This window comes from Eretmochelys imbricata, chromosome 1 (assembly GCF_965152235.1).
Source record: "Eretmochelys imbricata isolate rEreImb1 chromosome 1, rEreImb1.hap1, whole genome shotgun sequence".
NCBI classification, from domain to species: Eukaryota; Metazoa; Chordata; order Testudines; family Cheloniidae; genus Eretmochelys; species Eretmochelys imbricata.
Window position 1 is genome coordinate 198,665,134 of NC_135572.1, and position 18,780 is coordinate 198,683,913.

The 18,780-nt window shown below is 42.7% G+C and overlaps 1 protein-coding gene across 1 annotated transcript in view; it reads right to left on the reverse strand.

Annotated features, from left to right (window-relative positions):
• Positions 1-18,351, reverse strand: part of LNP1 (leukemia NUP98 fusion partner 1) — a 34,791-nt gene extending 16,440 nt beyond the window's left edge. Inside the window, exons 1-3 of the mRNA XM_077817678.1 lie at positions 18,280-18,351; positions 17,316-17,586; positions 7,396-7,635 (exon numbers count right to left, since the gene is read on the reverse strand). Coding sequence (XP_077673804.1) covers positions 7,396-7,545 — 150 coding nt within the window. The 5' untranslated portion in view covers positions 7,546-7,635; positions 17,316-17,586; positions 18,280-18,351. The remainder of the gene's footprint in view (positions 1-7,395; positions 7,636-17,315; positions 17,587-18,279) is intronic.
• Positions 18,352-18,780: the final 429 nt, after the last annotated feature.

An 18,780-nucleotide genomic window follows, 5' to 3' on the forward strand; every position in this document is an offset into this window, starting at 1 on the left:
TTTACACACACTGGCAGTAATTAAAATCCCAAGCTGAAGCCCATGTGTAATTAGTAAAGTCAGTGTGTCAAACTCAAAACGGTTGAGAACTTAAAAATTGGACAGTAACAGACTGTGAATCCCAGTGACGATTGAACATGGTGATATTCTCAACCATGCGTAGTTCTTTCCATAGCTTCACACTAACCCAAAACACATTTTAGGCTTCAGAGTGATATTTGGGGTTATTGTGTGTGCTGATTGTGTTGTTGTGCAGAGAAAGATGTGTAAATTTGTGCACGTGGCAAATGAGGGGTATGTGCTGCAGTGAGGCGCTATGTATGTTTGGGTTTATTGTGTACGCTGGTTGTGTTGTGTGGGTGATTGCATTGATTTGTGTCTGGCTTAAGCTTGTGTAGGGAAATTTGTGTTGGATTGTGCGCGTGGCAGTTGGACACACAGGTGTGGCTTTTGGACCATGTAATCCACCATCTGTGCAGTCTCCCTTATACACCCAATGAAACTGTTGCATGCAAATTAACTGTAGAGGAAGGGTGGTGATTGGTTGAGTTACCTCTAATATCACAATGGTCTAAGACTCTTGGCATGTCATAGATTCATGCCTCACTGTAGCTGTACACCACAAGGGCGTAATTTGTTAAATCAAAATGGCTGAAAACTTGAAAATTTGATGCTAACAGACCATGAAACCTGGTGATGATTGAACCTGGTGATATTGTGAACAAAAAGAGCTCTCATCCATGCTTGTAGCTGCTTCAGTCATTTCACACTGACTTGATAGACGTAACAGGTTTCAGACCGACACATAGAGTGACATTCTTGGAATCTTGTTATATAGATGTTTCTTGTGACTTACTGGCCTGCTAATTGTTAACTTGTACATCCCACTTTTGCAGTAGAATTCTGCAAATCTTTACCTTTTCCCCACATTTTTACTACAGATGGAACCACCTTGCTCTCAGGGCTATTCATCTTGTACTGTATCCTCTCAGTTCTCATTTCCAAACATAACTTCCTTCAGTAAGCACCAGTACAATCACTTTTGAGAAAAGCTGTAATGATTCTGGTCAAACTATTTTTACTCTGAAGCATAGCTGCTTCAAACAGGTCGATGTGGCTGTATTTATTGTTAAGTCATATTGTATTATGGTTTAAAAGTACATCAAAGCAATCAATTAAGTTTGGGGGAAAAGTAAACATACTATGTTAAGCTAAACAAAACTATAGCTTTTGAGTCTATTTCCTGGGTCAATGCGTGCATCAATTACTATTCTTGGGAGATTTGGGCAAAAACAGGAGGACTTTTGAGATCCAGGATTATATTCTATCATTCTTTCTGTATAGTATTTGAAAATATTCTATTTTTTGATTAACACATTTTTAAAATTTGCATTCACAATGTGGAATTATAGAATAAGGTCTAAAGCAAGAGACAGACTGAAAAGCACATATTAGACGTGACAATTGCTCCAGCTAAGGAACAGGTCTTCCTCAGAAATGTGTATCTGCCTCAGAGCAGATCATTGAATAGGCCGCATTAAAGATCACTGAGTAGGCCTTGGTGCAGATCACTGAGTCAGGGCCATATTAAATACCAATCTATATAATCATATTGTTGTGACTCCAGGGTCAACTCCACCCCAAACAAAGAGAAGACAGACTGACACCAGGCATGGAGGTGGTCTGGGGGAAAGAGTAGAGATGTGGCAACTAAAGGTCTGACCGCCTATCCACTAGCTGATGCCTCCAGTGAGCACCAGTCATCACAAGCAGGATTTATGCTGACTGGATAGCCCAGAATATAAAATGTTTTTCCTTTTATAAGCCACAGATTTTTGTTGAAGAAAACTATTCATGCTCTGAGGCACTAAGCTCCCTCAGCTCCCATAGACAGAGTTGCTCTTCACTGTACCAATGTTACTGTTGATTGTTTGTTGAGGCCTACTCAAGAATCACAGTAGATTTGGAGCATGTAGGCCCCAGCACATCAGACATTCAGAATCTAGAACTATCTGTCCATTCCTTTCTTTCCCTTGAAGAACCTCATAACCAAGCATTCTGTGCCTGAAAATGGTTTGAGCCTAGAATCAGGTTTGTCTTCTTTAATAGGGTGGTGATAGGCAAACCTTCAGTCTGACTTGGTTTTGCTTCTCCATAGATCAGTGGTTCTCAGCCTATTTTCCATTGTGGGCCGCATATGCAGCTCTCCATGTGCTATGTGGGTCACGTCCACACACTATATATACTACCTGTGCGGCCCTGATGATGTCACATGGGCCGCAACTGTATGCTGATTGGGGTGCAAGCGGCCCACAGCCTGCAGGCTGAGAACCATCTGCCATAGATAAAGTGTCAGTAATTTCAACAGCAGCAACCCAGCAAACCTGACCTGTAAGGAAATGTTAAAAAAACTGGGCATGGTTAGTCTTGAGAAAAGAAGACCCACCTGATAACATCTTCAAATATGTTAAGGGCTGTTATAAAGAAGACCATGATCAATTGTTTTCTGTGTCCACTGAAGATAGGACAAAAAATAAGTGGCTTAATCTGCAGCAAGGCAGTTTTTGTTAGATATTAGAAAAAAATGTTGTTATAATAATAGTTAAGTACTGGAATAAGCTTCTAAGGGAGGTTGTAGACTGTTCACTATTGGAGGATTTTAAGAATAGGGTATGGTCAGGGATGGTCTAGATTTACTTGGTCTTGCCTTGGTGCAGGGGGGTGGAGTAGATGACCTCTTGAAGTCCTTTCTAGCCCTACATTTCTATGATTTCTACCCTTGCACTTATGTTGCTTGCTTATCAAATTCATCTCTGTGAGTAGCAATGTCTTCTGGAAAGTGAACATGTTTATATAGAAATAAACCCTCTTTCCTTTTCTGCCTTCCACATAACTCAGTTTTCCACTCAGAGAACCTGAGGAGATAAATTTGCAAATGCCCAGAACAGGGCAAATGTCTCATTTGTGTCTGGCACTGAGGAGATTAATTGTCTTTGCATGTGTGACACATGCATAAAATGCTTCAGCAAAAGGAATTTGGCCTGAGCTGGATTATATTTAATGATGGATGATAAATGATGGTAAATGTGTAAAAAAAGATCACAGCTGCTGATTTCAGGACCTTCAGAAAGGCATCATAACCCACTGTATTTAAAGTTTGCAGTGGTCACTGAGTTAATCAAAGGATTTGAAACAGATCTCTAGAATTTCTGATGGCAGTTCTCATGTGTAGCACTGACTCATGTGTACAGGCAAGCGTATGCCATGGTATCCAACTAAGATTTTTTGGGAAGGAGCGGCAGCATAGATTTTAGTCAGGTGGTAAGGCCTAATAGTTAGAGCAGGGCGTGGGAGCTAGGATTCCTGAGTTCTGTTCCCAAATCTGCTAATGACCCACTGAGTGACACTGAACACTTAAGCTCTATGTGCCCCATAAGAATGGCCGTACTGGGTCAGACCCAAGGTCCATCTAGCCCAGTATTCTGTCTTCCAACAGTGGCCAATGCCAGGTGCCCCAGAGGAAATGAACAGCACAGGTACTTATCAAGTGATCCATCCCCTGTCGCCCATTCCCAGCTTTTGGCAAACAGAGGCTAGGGACACAATCCCTGACTCTCCTGGCTAATAGCCATTGATAGAGCTATCCTCCATGAACTTATCTAGATCTTTTTTGAACTCTATTATAGTCTTGGTCTTCACAAGGAGTTCCACAGGTTGACTGTGCGTTGTGTGAAAAAATACTTCCATTTGTTTATTTCAAATCTGCTGCCTATTAATTTCATTTGGTGACCCCTAGTTCTTGTGCTATGAGGAGTAAATAACACTTCCTTATTTACTTTCTCCACACCAGTCATGATTTTATAGAATTCTATCATATCCCCCCCTTATTTGTCTCTTTTCCAAGCTGAAAAGTCCCAGTCTTATTAATCTCTCCTCATACAGAAACCGCTCCATACCCCTAATAATTTTTGTGGCCCTTTTCTGAACCTTTTCCAATTCCAATATATCTTTTTTGAGATGTAGTGATCACATCTGCACGCAGTATTCAAGATGTGGGCGTACCGTGGTATTTTCTATCTTATTATCTATCCCTTTCTTAATAGTGCCTAACATTCTGTTAGCTTTTTTGACTGCCGCTGCACATTGAACGGATGTTTTCATAAAACTATCCACAATGACTCCAAGATCTCTTTCCTGAGAGGTAGCAGCTAATTTAGACCCCATCATTTTATATATACAGTTGGGATTATGTTTTCCAATGTGCATTACTTTGCATTTATCAACACTGAATTTCATCTGCCATTTTGTTGCCCAGTCACCCAGTTTTGAGAGATCCTTTTGAGGCTCTTCGCAGTCTGCCTGGGACTTAACTATCTTGAGTAGTTTTGTATCATCTGCAAACTTTGCCATCTCACTGTTTACCCCTTTTTCCAGATCATTCATTAATATGTTAAATAGGACTGGTCCCGGTATAGACCCCTGCGGGACACCACTATTTACCTCTCTCCTTTCTGAAAACTGACCATTTATTCCTACCCTTTGTTTCCTATCTTTTAACCAGTTACCAATCCATGGAAGGACCTTCCCTTTTATCCCATGACTCAGCTTGCTCTCTGCAAAATGGGAATGATAATAATACATAGAGACATGTTGTGAGGTTCATCTCATTAATGTCTATGAAGTATACTAGGATCCTGACATGAAAAGTGAAAATTATTATTTATTTTCTTATAGCAGTTAGCAGTGGGAGTTGTTTTACAAATCTTGGTCCATACATGGCTAGACATAGATATCTTGTATTGCCCATTGCATAAATGACCATGTGCATGCAATGGCAGGTCTGCCATAGGAGATTATGGCACACAGTGAATGCATGAAATGACTAAAGGAGAGGATTCTAAGAAACTGCAAGTGCCACTGTTTGGATCATTTTTAGAAATAGATCACAGGCTTCATTTTTCAACCCTGTTCACTGCAAATTGGTCAGGTTTCTAGGTCAGAAATTTCTATTCTCAAATAATATATATTGTTCTGATACTGAGAAACAAAACAGGTGAAATGTATCCTAACTCCACTGAATTGAGATTAATTTATCCAAGGACACTACTAGAAGTGGCAACTCCAAGTCCCATTGAAGTTAACAGCACAATTCTCATTGATTGGTTATTGTGGCTTCTGGGAAAAATCCCAGTCCTCTCTCTCTTTACTGCAAAAGCACAGGGATCTAGAAAATACTCCAGGCACCTCTGATTCAGGAAACCATCTCTATTCAGCAAAGTACTTAAGCACATGTTTAACTTTAAGTATGATGTGTGACTCCTATGTATACTGTTCTCAGAGAGACAAAACCCACAGGCAGCAAAATTGACAAATTTTTAATGTACTAGGAAAGGTTGTGTTAAACCTATGGTTATATAAATACATTCCGGGTCATACCCTAAGGTGGAGAATTCTCTCAGCATAGCTCCATCCCAGGATCTGGCCCAAGAATGAACTTGACTGGACAGTTCAAAACTGGTAAATCTTTAACAGCTTTAACCTGTCTCCTGAACTTGACTAAAGTACCAAAGTAGAGTGTTTTTAAAAAAGAAAACCTATTCTAACCATGAAAACCCCCACAGCATAATATACGTCAGAGGAAAGGAACCAAGGATTCAGCTTGGGTGGATGAAATTCAGCAAGGTAATATAGTCTCCATAAGGGGTAAATGCAGAAAATTGCTTGCAAAAATAGCTGGATCTCCACAATACAATAGTAAGCTTTATTATACTTTAGCATCTTTCATTTAAATGATTCATATATTTTAAGACCAGAAGGTACCATTATGATCATCTAGTCTGACCTCAAGGAGAAGTTATACACGCAGACAGGTGGTGCCAAGGATAAGAGGGTCAGACTTGTCTGATTCAGAATAGTTACAGAATTAGACCCTGATCCTACAAAGATATAGGCACCTACATCACTTTACATATTAGAGTAGCCTCTTTGAAGTCAGTGGGACTGCTCATGTGTGCAAAGTTACTCAGGTGCTTAAGGCTTTGCAGGATCAGGGTCTTAAATTGATAACATATTTTACATAATTATACTACAGATTTCTGTGCTGGCTCACCCTTATAAAAAGGTGCGTCAGCCCACACTAGCCATACTGCAGTGTTTTAGGAGATTACTGTCTTTTTTTTTTGTAAGTGCAATTTTACACTCCTTACTCAGGAAAGTCTTCCATTGAAGTCAGTGGGAGTTTTGCCCAAAAAAGGAGAGCAGGTTTGTTCCCTACAAGAAGAAGAACGTCAGATGGCTAAGCAAAAGCAGTGAAGTAGGGGGTCCTGGACAGAAATCTTTCTGGAATACTCCTTCCACATGGGCTTAATCCTTGGCTGCATTCCTGTCATGCGTTTTCGAACAATTAGTCATTTTATTTCTATGTAAAAAGTTACATTAAAAATAAATCTTAAACAACAAAGGATCTATACAATAGCTCACCCACCGAAGCTTGAGCAGAATCTGAGATAATCTAAAAACAACGAGGAGTCCTTGTGGCACCTTAGAGACTTCAACAAGAAACTGCAGAACTGGAATTAATTTGCAAACTTGACACCATCAAATTAGGCCTGAATAAAGACTGGGGTGGCTGGGTCACTACAAAAAGTAATTTTCCCTCTGTTGATACTCACACCTTCTTGTCAACTGTTGGGAATGGGCGACATCCACCCTGATTGAATTGGCCTCGTTAGCACTGACCCCGCACTTGGTAAGGCATCTCCCATCTTTTCATGTGCTGTAATATATATACCTGCCTACTGTATTTTTCACTCCATGCATCTGATGAAGTGGGTTTTAGCCCACAAAAGCTTATGCCCAAATAAATTTGTTAGCCTCTAAGGTGCCACAAGGATTCCTCGTTGTTTTTGCTGATACAGACTAACACGGCTACCCCTCTGAAACCTGAGATAACCTAATCCTATCTTCCAGGACCAAACCCATCAGGAAATAACCCTAAACCCCCTCACTTTCCCTTCATCCTCTTTCACAGAACTCATCCTCATTCAATAAATAATTAAAGCACATCCATTCCCTTATGCTGTGAGCACAGCCCATATATACCTCCTAACTTCCCCTATGGCTTAAACTTTTAAGGAGTGAAAACATTTTGCTCATCCAGTTGAAATACCTTAATTGTTTTTCTGGCACGGACCTAACTTTCTTTCTTTCGTTATAAAGGTACCAGGAGCCTGATGCTGAGAGATGCTGAGCACCCACACCTCCCAATGTAGCCAACAGGAATTACATTTACTCAGTAATGTGTAGCACACTCATCACCACAGTATCTCAAGATCATACCCTTGATGAGGCACTTATCTCTGCCCTCCCCACAACACACACACACACACTTCTTACTGGAAGGGAGGCTCTCCTTTCACTAAAGGCTCGCGTCTGTCGTTTCCTGTAGCCTCTACCCTCTTTCTCATTCTCATCAATCAAGCTGTGACCCCAGAAACTGCTCATCCATTTTGCAAAGGAAATGTCATCATCCTCTTCATATTCCATGTACAGACACTCCAAACTGGGGGGAGCGCCCAACCAGACAGGACAGATGTACGTTAGAGCAGACTGCAAAGCAGATAGTCCCACAATGATCTGTCAAAAAGAGGCAAAGGGGCTGTAGTTTCAAACACTCCCTGCCAAATTAACAAAAAAAACAATCCAGCCAATCCAGCCCTAGGCACTGCTTATATATAAGCCAATCCTTAGTAATCTATTTTAAACGAGGTTTCTTTTAATCTTTCCATTACAGAGATGCCCAATGTCACACAGCCTGGAGAGTGGCAAGGAAAATGTGTGTCCTAATTCATATTCATTGCTGCTGAGTGCATCAACTGTCAATAACAATGGAGAGTTGCCCACAAAAACATGCCTGGAAGGTGCACGCTCTGATTTGAAACAGGCTTGTAATTTGGAGAAGGAGAATGGATATATTGACAGTGGTCAGAAACTGGCACAGCTGTTTATTGAGGCTTAACTGACTTTATGAAATAACTTTTGGCTGTGTTCTTCCAGCTGGTATTAAAAAATATTCCCTGCCTGGCAGGAAGCAGGGCTCTTCCGAGAAATCTTTTTTATGATCTATTGTGGGGGAGCAATGTCAGACAACATGAAGTGACATTGGTTCACAGAATCTTAGAGTCTAAGGCCAGATCACTCACCTTTCACCAAGGTCAATTCATCTCCCACAATCAGGGCTAGAATGGGCTTAGCACTGCTCCAGTGCACAAAGAAATGAAGGGCAAGGGTGCAAAGAGCATTAACCTGCCCACTTAAGCCCTGGGCCAAGCACAGTCCCCGTGTTCACTGCGCTCCTGGCAAGCGGGGACTGAGCCTACAGAGCACAAACAATAGCACTGCATCCATCCATTCTAAATGGCTACTACTCAAGGGCTCAAATGGTGCAAGGACCATGTGTGGTCCTTCTGCTCTGGGGTGAGTTTCAGCTTCTACAGAGAGATCGGCCCAAAACCACAGTCTCGCTCTACCTGGGAGTGTAGCATGCTGTCTTCAAATACTGTACTGAGTACCAGTTGCTGGCGCACATGTTAGCTGTAGACAAATCTGCCATGGGATGCCCTTGTGCTAGAGGCGTGTATAGGAATGAAGTCTGACAAAGGAATTGCAAGTGCTAGTAAAAGGATCTCTGCGGTGACAGAGCTGTTTGAAGGCCAAAGCTGCCTCCCCAGATGGGGCAGAACAATTGCTGGGCCCTGTGGGCCTGATTCTGTGTTGCCCTGGGCCTTGTGTAGTCATTTACAGCAGTTCAAACTGAGCACAAGGTGGGTTTAAAACACAAGCTGCCATTCTGATTTGGTAGCATTTTATATTCCCTTTGCACTGGTGTAAAGGGCTGCACAAGATGCAGGACAATGGAGAATCAGGCCCTAGAGACTCCCTGTGGAATTGTCCAGTGGGAAACTAGGGGCAGAGACTGCTGTGGGACTCTGAGTCAGAGTGGTTACATGGTCCACTGCTTAGGGCATTAATCTAGGACTTGGGAGACCTGGATTTGATTCACTGTTCCACCACAGACATCTTGGGTGACCTTGGGCAAGTTACTCCTGTCTGTGTCTCATTTCCCTGTCTGTATAAGGGGGATAACTGCACTTCCCTACCTCGCGGGAGTGTTGTGAGGATAAATAAATTAAAGAGGTGCTCAGATACTTTGGTGATGGGGGGCCTTAGATAGAAAGACAAGGTGCTGTATTTTGAGATAGAATTTGAAGGACCAGAGGAATGAATGTATTTGCAACATCTGTGCCTTTCCATCTACATGTGGGTTATAGACTACACTGGTTCATTGTATGGATGCAAAGCCTTCCAAAGGCATCACAAGTGTGAGTGATGGCAACCAAGAGTTGGCTGCGGTGCCTTTTGGCCTAGTATTGATGGGGCCTATGGGTTACTGGGAAAAAAATATCGAACTACCTCAAACCTCCTGAATTGGACTTTTGAGTTTGAATAACTCACACTAAGAACTATATACCATCAGCGTATTTATTTGCATACTTGGATCTCTCAGGAGACATGTCAAGTCTCATTCATTAACATGCTGTCTCAATCTCACATACTTCCCTAAGCTTATCTCACTCATTCTGAGTAAATATATAAAGATTTAAAATATTTTTACTCAGGCACTGAAAGAGACAACAATACAGCCGGGGCCTCAGGCACAGGGTTTCGTGCTTGGAAAGCCGCTTTCCAAGCTTGTGTACTGTGATAGCCATGGAGACTACTGGCCCTTGTTCTATACAGGACAGGAGGCTATCCAGGGCGCTGGCAGGCTCATGTGTGTGAATACTTGACGGTCAAAAAAATATGAGTTCACCCAAAAAACAAGCAGCACTTGAACAAGTTTTCAGGTTCTGCAAAATACAGTTCAAAATTTAAACCACACTGGACAAATTCATGGCCCTTCACTGTCCCAGTAGCAGGCAAGACTTCTCTTTTTAACTGTGCGCTGGGTCACCCCAGAGCTGTCCTGTGGCCATCAAGGAGAAAAAGATGTAACTCGTCATCTGGAAAATGAAATACGTAAATAGCAGAGCAGTGTGTTCACAACTACAAATTCTTTTTGTACCTGTGGCGAATTGCCTCATTGATAAAGTAAGTCAAATATGTTTAATAATTATGATTTGTTGTTATTATCAATTATTATTGTTGTTGTTAATAATAGTAATAATACTAATAATTCTCTTCGGGGCACTTGAGTTCCCCAGAAATAATTTGCTTGCTGACTTGGGGTTTTTTGGTAGTACAGTAATTTATTCCTAGTACTTTGTCAGAAACTCTGTTTGCAATGTTCTTTCAGAAAATTTTGATTGTTTTTATGAATTAATTTTTATTGGATCCAAGATTTTTGGTTTTCCATGTGTCCTGATGAGGGTTAAATATTCATTAATTCATTGAGCTGATGCCTTTATCCATGGCAACAGGATTATTAAAATACCGTACGTTACACAGACAAAGTTACCCAGACACAAATTTGCAATCCTTATATCACATAAAAAATCCACTCACTATGTGTATCATATCATTAACATATATGCTTGTGAACATTTGGTTATACTGTTTGCATGTATTTTGTCTATTAATTTCCCATTTTGATATTAACTTTGATAAAATATTCAATTTTTTATAGATTACACCTTTTTTATGTACAAAATATAAATGTTTTTTCCCTAGGTGACACATGCAAAAATGAAAAATGAAAGTTACAACTCTGCTTGCACAGCACACTATTCCTTTTGCAACCGCAGACAACCTGAGCCCCCTGTTTAAAGATATCTTTTCTGACAGCCAGATTGCCCAGTATTATGCATCTGTAAGAACCAAGTCAACATGTATGTTGAATGGTGCCATTACTGCCTATTTCCAAGAGTTTCTTGTGAGACAAATAAAGACTGAAGCCTTTTCTCTTTTTGTTGATGGCTCTAATATGACAAAAACTTAGAAAAAATGAATCCACTGACAGTGAGGATTTTTGATATCCAGAAACATCTTGTGACAACACAGTTACTTGACTTATGCCTCACTACTGGCATTCATACAGCCACTGCAAAATAAATCTTTTCCAAAATTGATGGGAGAATGACATCACATGAGATACCATGGGATAACGGTGTTGGATTTTCTTGGACAATGCCAGTGTAAACATGGGTACGAATAATTCAGTTAAGACACTGCTTCGAAATAAGAATGCATGTGTGTATTTCATGGGATGTCCATGCCACCTCATCCACAATACCGCTGTGCTGGTGCTACACAGTTTTATAAAGTGTCAGAATTTGATGTTAAAGATGTATGTATTGATTGCTACCATTACTTTGACAAAAGAACAAAATGACAGTCATTCTTGGAGGAGTTCTGTCACGTCTGTGATGTTGAAAACCCAAACTCCCTCCCACACCCAGCACCCCAAATCCCCTCCCACATCCCCTCTGACACCCCAACCCCCTGTCCCAGCCCAGAGCCCATACCCAGCACCCAAACTCCCTCCCAGAGTCAGCACCCCTCCCGCACCCAAACTTCCACCCAGAGCCTGCACCCCAAACCCTCTCCAGCACCCAAACTCCCTCCCAGAGCCATAGGCAGGTGTGTGTGGGGGAGCGGGACTTGGACCCATTCTGGGCACCACCAAAAATCATACAAACCTGCCGCCCCTGCTTTCAGGGATCTATGACAGAGGTTTATTTGTTCTTTTACCAGGGTCCTACCATCCTCCCAGTGTTTAGCACCACTAACAGGTTTCTGCAGAGGGAAGATCCTTATATATACATGGTAGATGGGGTGCTTTCTACTTTTGTGAGAAAACTTCTTGGAAAGTTTATTCAGGCACAAGTGATCAAAAATGCTGTCTTGTTTACAGATGCAGACTTTGCTAATTCTGACAATCCCCTTTGAGACACATGTCTGTTTGTAGGTTTGGTCACAAAACAGAAGTTGGAAGATAGTAGTCCTCTTGCAAAGAGGGGCGCCATTGGGGGGCAGGGGAGGCTCTAGCCCCCCCTTCCTCCCAAGTTTCGTACCTGAGATCCGCTCACAGCGCACAGTCTAGCCCCAGACAGCACTCTTAACTGCAACACAGCTTGAGTGTGATATGTGATGAGTTCTGTGCTGCTCCCAGCTTCTGCCTTTGGGAGTTTGTTATAAACAGAGGCCAGGTGATTAAGATAACAAAAGGCTTGTCACTAAATTAAGTTAAGGATCCTTAGATGATCCTGAAAGCATTGCCAGGCACTCCAGTTAAAAGATAGGAAACAAAGGGTAGGAATAAATAATGAGAATGGAGAGAGGTAAATAATGGTGTCCCCCAAGGGTCTGTACTGGGCCCAACGCTGTCCAACATATTCATAAATGATCTGGTAAACAGTGAGGTTGCAAAATTTGCAGATGATACAAAATTACTCAGGATAGTTAAGTCCAAAGCAGACTGTGAAGAGCTACAAGGTATCTCACAAAACTGCGTGACTGGCCAAAAAATGGCAGATGAAATTCAATGCTGATAAATACAAAATAATGCACATGGCAAAATATAATCCCAAATATACATATAAAATGATGGGGTCTAAATTAGCTGTTACACATCAAGAAAGAGATCTTGGAATAAGTGTGGATAGTTCTCCGAAAACATCTGTTTTTTGCGGCAATCAAAAAAGCTAACAGACTGTTGGGAATCATTAGGAAAGGGTTAGATAATAAGAAAATATCATATTGCCTCTATATAAATCCATGGTACGCCCACATCTTGAATACTATGTGCAGATCTGGTCGCCCCTGCTCAAAAAAGGTATATTGGAATTGGAAAAGGTACAGAGAAGGGAAACAGAAATGATTAAGGGTATGGAACAGCTTCCGTATGAGGAGAGATTAAAAAGACTGGGACTTTGGAAAAGAGACGACTACGGGGGGATATGGTTGAGGTCTATAAAATCTTGACTGGTGTGGAGAAAGTAAATAAGGAAGTGTTATGTACTCCTTCACATAACACAAGAGCTAGGGGGTCACCCAATGAAATTAATAGGCAGCAGATTTAAAACAAACAAAAGAAAGCATTTCTTCACAGTCAACCTGTGAGACTCTTTGCCAGGGGATGTTGTCAAAGCCAAAACTATAACAGGGTTCCAATAAGAACTAGATATGTGCATGGAGGATAGGTCCATCAATGACTGTTAGCTAGGGTGAGCAAGGATCCAACACCACGTTCTGCATGTCCCTAGCCTCTGTTTGCCAGAAGCTGGGAGTGTGTGACAGGGGATGAATCACTTGATGATTGCCCTGTTCTGTCCATTCCCTGTGAAGCATCTGGTATTGGCCACTGTTGGAAGAAAGGATACTGGGCTGGATGCACCACTGGTTTTACCCAGTATGGCCATTCTGATGTTCTTATATAGAACCGGGATATATCTTCCCCCGCGCTGTGCCCCACTAGACCCCACTCCCCTCCCAGAGCTGGGATAGAATCCAGGAGTCCTGACGGGGTCTCTCTCTCTGCAGAATTAGTAACAAAGTAAGAATATACATTAAAATTTTAAAACTAACTAGTGTCCCTTAAGTGACTTACCACAAGATGTCAGAACACGTTAGTATTAGAGCTGAGTGGGTCTAATATTTATTTAATTTTCTTTCTTGTATATACAAATTAGATACAGTGCTCCTGTCAGCTAATTGCTAAGTTATCTGCCAAAAAAAATAGTTTAAGTGTCTAAGTAGGCCCACAAATCATGGTTAAAGTTGTGCCCCCATGCCAAAATCTGAAATGGCGCCCCGAATTGCAAAACAGAAATTATTTTTGTGCAGCCAGAGCATTCTACGCCCGTGCCAAGTATGCACGGGAGAAACTATCTTTGAATGATGAAATGTTAAAGATGGCAGCATTTCTGAACTTTGATATGAAGGAAAACTGCACTTCTAAATATGTTGAACACTTTGTTGGCAGAAAGTAGCTCATGTTCAGTCTCTCTCCACCTGAGATAGAGAAGTTGTAACAGGAGTTTGTTGATTACCAGTTGCTGCAGAAATCAGATATCCCTCAGCGTGTATGGCAGTGGTCAGCAACTGGTAGATCGCGATCAACTGGTTGATCCTGGAGCCTCTGCCAGTTGATCGCGATTTCTGGTGCTAAAAGTCCGGTGGTGCAGTGGGGCTATGGCAGACTCCCTGCCTGCCCTGGCCCCATGCCACTCCTGGAAGCGGTTGGCATGTCTCTGCAGCCCCAGGGGAAAGGGGGGGAGACAGCTGCATGCCCTGCTGCTGCCCCCGCCACCCCCAGCGCCGACTCTGAAACTCCCATTCGCCGGGAACTGTGGCCAATGCGGGGGCTGCGCTTGTGGTCCCCGGGGGAGGTCTCCATGTTAGCGGCCCTGGGGGAAGGTCTCCGCGCGCTGCCTGCACCCACAAACACCGTCCCATCAGCTCCCATTGGCTGCAGTTCCCAGCCAATGGGAGCTACAGAGTCGGTGCTGGGGAGCGGGGGCAGTAGCAGCGTGTGTGGCTGCCTCCGCCCTCCCAGGGGCCGCAGAGACATGCCAGACACTTCCGGGAGTGGGGCAGGGCCAGGGCAGGCAGGGAGCCTGCCATATCCCCACTGCACAGCTGACCAGGAGCTCCCTGTGGTAAACGCCTCCCGGCTGGAGCCAACACCTCACACCCCCTCCTGCACCCAAACTCCCTCCCAGAGCCCACACCCCTCCCCCCCTCCTGCACCCCAATCCCCTGCCCCAGCCCGGAGCCCCCTCCTGCACCCAAACTCCCTCCCAGAGCCCACACCCCTCACCCCCTCCCGCACTTCAATCCCCTGCCCCAGCCCAGAGCCCCCTCCTGCACCCAAACTCACTCCCAGACCCCACACCCCTGCCCCAGGCTCAGCTCGGAGCCCCTTTCCACACTCTGAACCTCTCGGCCCCAGCCAAGAGCCTGCACCCCCTCCCCCACCCCAACTCCATGCCCTTGCCTGGTGAAAGTGAGTGAGGGTGGGGGAAAACGAGCGATGGAGGGAGGGGGGAATGTAGTGGGCGGGGCCTCAGGGAAGGGGCATGGTAGATCCTGGGTTCATCTTAAATTAAAAAAGTGATCTTGTGTGTAAAAAGGTTGGAGACTGCTGGTGTCTGGGATGAGGCAACACTACAGACTGACCCAGATAACGCTACTGTGCAATGCAGGATGGACACTGTATGGGCATATCTTAGAAATGTCAAAAGCACTAGTGGTCTTCTCAATTTCCCATTACTGTCCAGGGTTGCTAGACATTTTAATTTTACCCCACTCAAATGCGGGAGTGGGGAATGGGTTCAGTCTTGTTCAAAAGAATAAGACACCATTTAGACCAAATCTTGGACTAGACTGGACACTGTCCTCTATTATCTAAGTAAAGCTGGCAAATCCTGAGCCACGTTTCAAGTTTGAGCTACCAAAAGAAGTTATAAAAATAACAAAGGGGGCCACATACAATATAACAAAGCACATGAATAAAATGTGACACCAAATTAGATATTAAAAGAAATATGGAATCTGAGTCCTTTTTCTATGGTTTTTAGCTTCAAATTAATTCAATTCAATTAATTAATTGGTTGTGTTTTATTTTAATTAATTTTGGAATCTGATTATTTTAGTTTCCTGTAAATATAATATGAGCAATAATATATAAACCAAATAATATTTGTACTGTAAAGACACTAAGACAAGGTGATATGCAAAATAATGTTTTCTTTTTTGTTAAGTTTATATAAAAACAGTTTATTTTTTAATATATCTCTTGTTCTGTCCACTGACTTTGTGCCTAAACCAGGAGTTATTAGTTCTGGTCCTCACAGATCTCCAATCCTCCAGGTTTTTGCTCCAACCAGCGAATAATTGTTTTTATTAAAATCCACTGGTTTGCATTGCATATAGAATTCCCATGTGCTCTAGACTAATATGAACTAGGACATTTAAGTGTTTCATATGCAATATTAAGCTGTGTACATTTTAAAACAAAGTATTAAGTGCTGGTTGAATTACAAACCCGGACTATTGGATGTCGCCAAGGACCAAAGATGAGAGCCCCTGTCTTAAGCAATGACCTAACACACCACCTGGAAAGTCTCACTCTTTGGGTCTGTAAATCTCTCTCTTAAGCACAGCCAACCCTTGGCATCTCAGTCTCAGGCATCTGCTTTTCTCATTATGAGGAGGGAGAAATCAGTCTAAATCCTTCTCTGCCTACCACAGGGATCTCTCTGCATGTACTGGGGAGCGGGGAGGTAAGGGGCGAATTCTGTGCTGCTCAACCGCACCATGAGTTGGCAACTAATATTGTTTTATGGCTATATGCCAGTGCATACTTGGTTCAAGGTGTTTAGTGCCAGCTTCTAAAGGGGAACTGACTCCTTTTCAGTGAGAGTCCAGTCAGTTTTCTTGTCTACAGAATCACTAAGGGAAAGACAAAGCAGGAGTATGTTGACCAATGTTTTGGTAGGAAAGAAAAGAATGGAGAAGAAAAGAAACAGTGGTTAATGCAATCTGGTCAGGGAAAAAACAGAGAGGAGTAATAAATACCCTGTCATGGTGATCATGTCAATAAGTGTCATAACACATCAGCACAAAGGGGCAGAATAACAGTTGCATGTGCAACCTTCATTTTAGTGTCACCTGACTTTCAGGTGTTTCACTTTGCAACCTTAATATACTTCGATTTTTTTGGACACACAATAGCAGATTTAAAGGTAGCCATCCTGCAGCAAAAAAACTTCAGGAGCAGACTTCAAAGAGAAACTGCTGAGCTTCAGTTCATTTGCAAATTTGACACCATCAGCTCAGGATTAAACAAAGACTGTGAATGGCTAGCCAACTACAAAAGCAGTTTCTCCTCCCTCGGTGTTCACACCTCAACTGCTAGAAGAGGGCCTCATCTTCCCTGATTGAGCTAACCTCATTATCCCTAGCCTGATTCTTGCTTGCATATTTATACCTGCCTCTGGAAATTTCCACTACATGCATCTGAAGAAGTGGGTATTCACCCAGAAAAGCTTATGCTCCAATACGACTGTTAGTCTATAAGGTGCTACAGGACTTGTTGCCACTTTTACAGATCCAGACTAACACGGCTACCCCTCTGATACTTGATACTTTGATCTTTGTAATCGTTGGCACTTTTGTTTGGAATAATGATCAAAGTTCTTTAAATAGCTCATTTCTCTCCCACCTATAAAGAAAGCCAACAAGTTACCTGCAGGGTGCAAAATGCTTAGTACAGCTGAGCAAAAAATAATAACACAGCGAACTTTTCTATTTACCCTTAGGTGAGTGCTCCATGTAAGCAAGCGGAGGCAGCAACGGCAAACTTTCCACTCCCTCCAGTCAGACCTCGAAGCAGGGAAGTACCATCATCATCCACGACCAATGGTCCTCTCCCACCTCTGAGAGTGTCAAGCAAGCAATCACCAGCATCATCATCGTCTATGGCATCTGCTCCCCTCCCTCCATTAAGAGCTCCAGACAAGGAAGCTTCTTCCTCCTTTTTCTCCTCCTCCTCGACCACAAAGGTTTTTCTTCCTCCATTGAATGCTTTAGACAAGAAAGAAGCAGTAACAATCAAACCCCCTTTTCTCCCTCCATTGAGTTCTTTCATCGAACATGCAGAATCAACAGCATCAGCAACAAACTTTTCTTTTCAGGTGAGTGCTCCTTTTACGTCAATGGCAGCCCCAATAGCACCTTTCTCAGGGGAAGGTGTGACATACCCTGGAGTGCAATCCAGACTGTAGAACCCCTGTGTCAGCTTTAACTCTCCTGCCCAGACTGTCTCTTACACTGCTATGGCAGTGAACTGCAAACCCCTCCAGGCTCTGTTCACTCAGTCATCGGTGTGCACAGGCATACCCAGCAAAGTCACATAAAGGCTCTCCCAAGCCACTCATGAACTGTATATAGGGAGACACCAGCAAATTCCCACAACCCCAGCCTTACACCCCAGATCAATGTAAGCCCATTTATTAGCTTGCCACTTCTTCAAAGGGTACTGGGCATGCCCCAGCCTCTGTAATCTGGGCAGATCCCCCAAGCACTTAAAACAAACTCACTAGTTTAGACTAAACATCAAAATAAGTTTATTAACTAAAGAAAGATAGAGTTTAAGTGATTAGAAGTGGTAGGCATAAAGGTCAGACTTGGTTACATAAGACATAAAAAATAAACATGCATTCTAAATCCTAAACTTTATCAGGCTAAGCAAGATTTCAATCAAACAGTTTTTCTCACCTTACTGGATGTTGCAGGCAGTTTTCAGTTCACAGTTCATATTAACTAGACAGCTTTCTAGTTAGGTCCATCCCTTTCCCCCAGTTCAAGGAGACGTCTCTTTATCTTCCAAACAATCTTGCTTCCAGGTATAGAGATGGGGAGGAGAAAGTGATATCACTGTCCCTCATTTATACTTTTCTCCCGGTGCTAGAAAAATCTATGCTGTGTCATGGGATTAGGCTGCCCCGATAGTGTACATACTCAAGCAACTGTCTTTGTTTACAACTCTGCTACTTGAGAATAGCTGGTGATGGTCGCTTAACACCTGGCTGCATGTTGGTCACTCTTCTGTTATCTCTGAGGAGCTAATCTGTGGGCATTTCCCAGATTCTCAACCTATTTCAGTAACCAACATATAGCAAAATCTCATAACTTCATATACAATGAGGATACATGCATTTCAACAGGATAGTAATGCGCAACAGATTATAACTTTCCAAATGATACCTCACAAGGCAT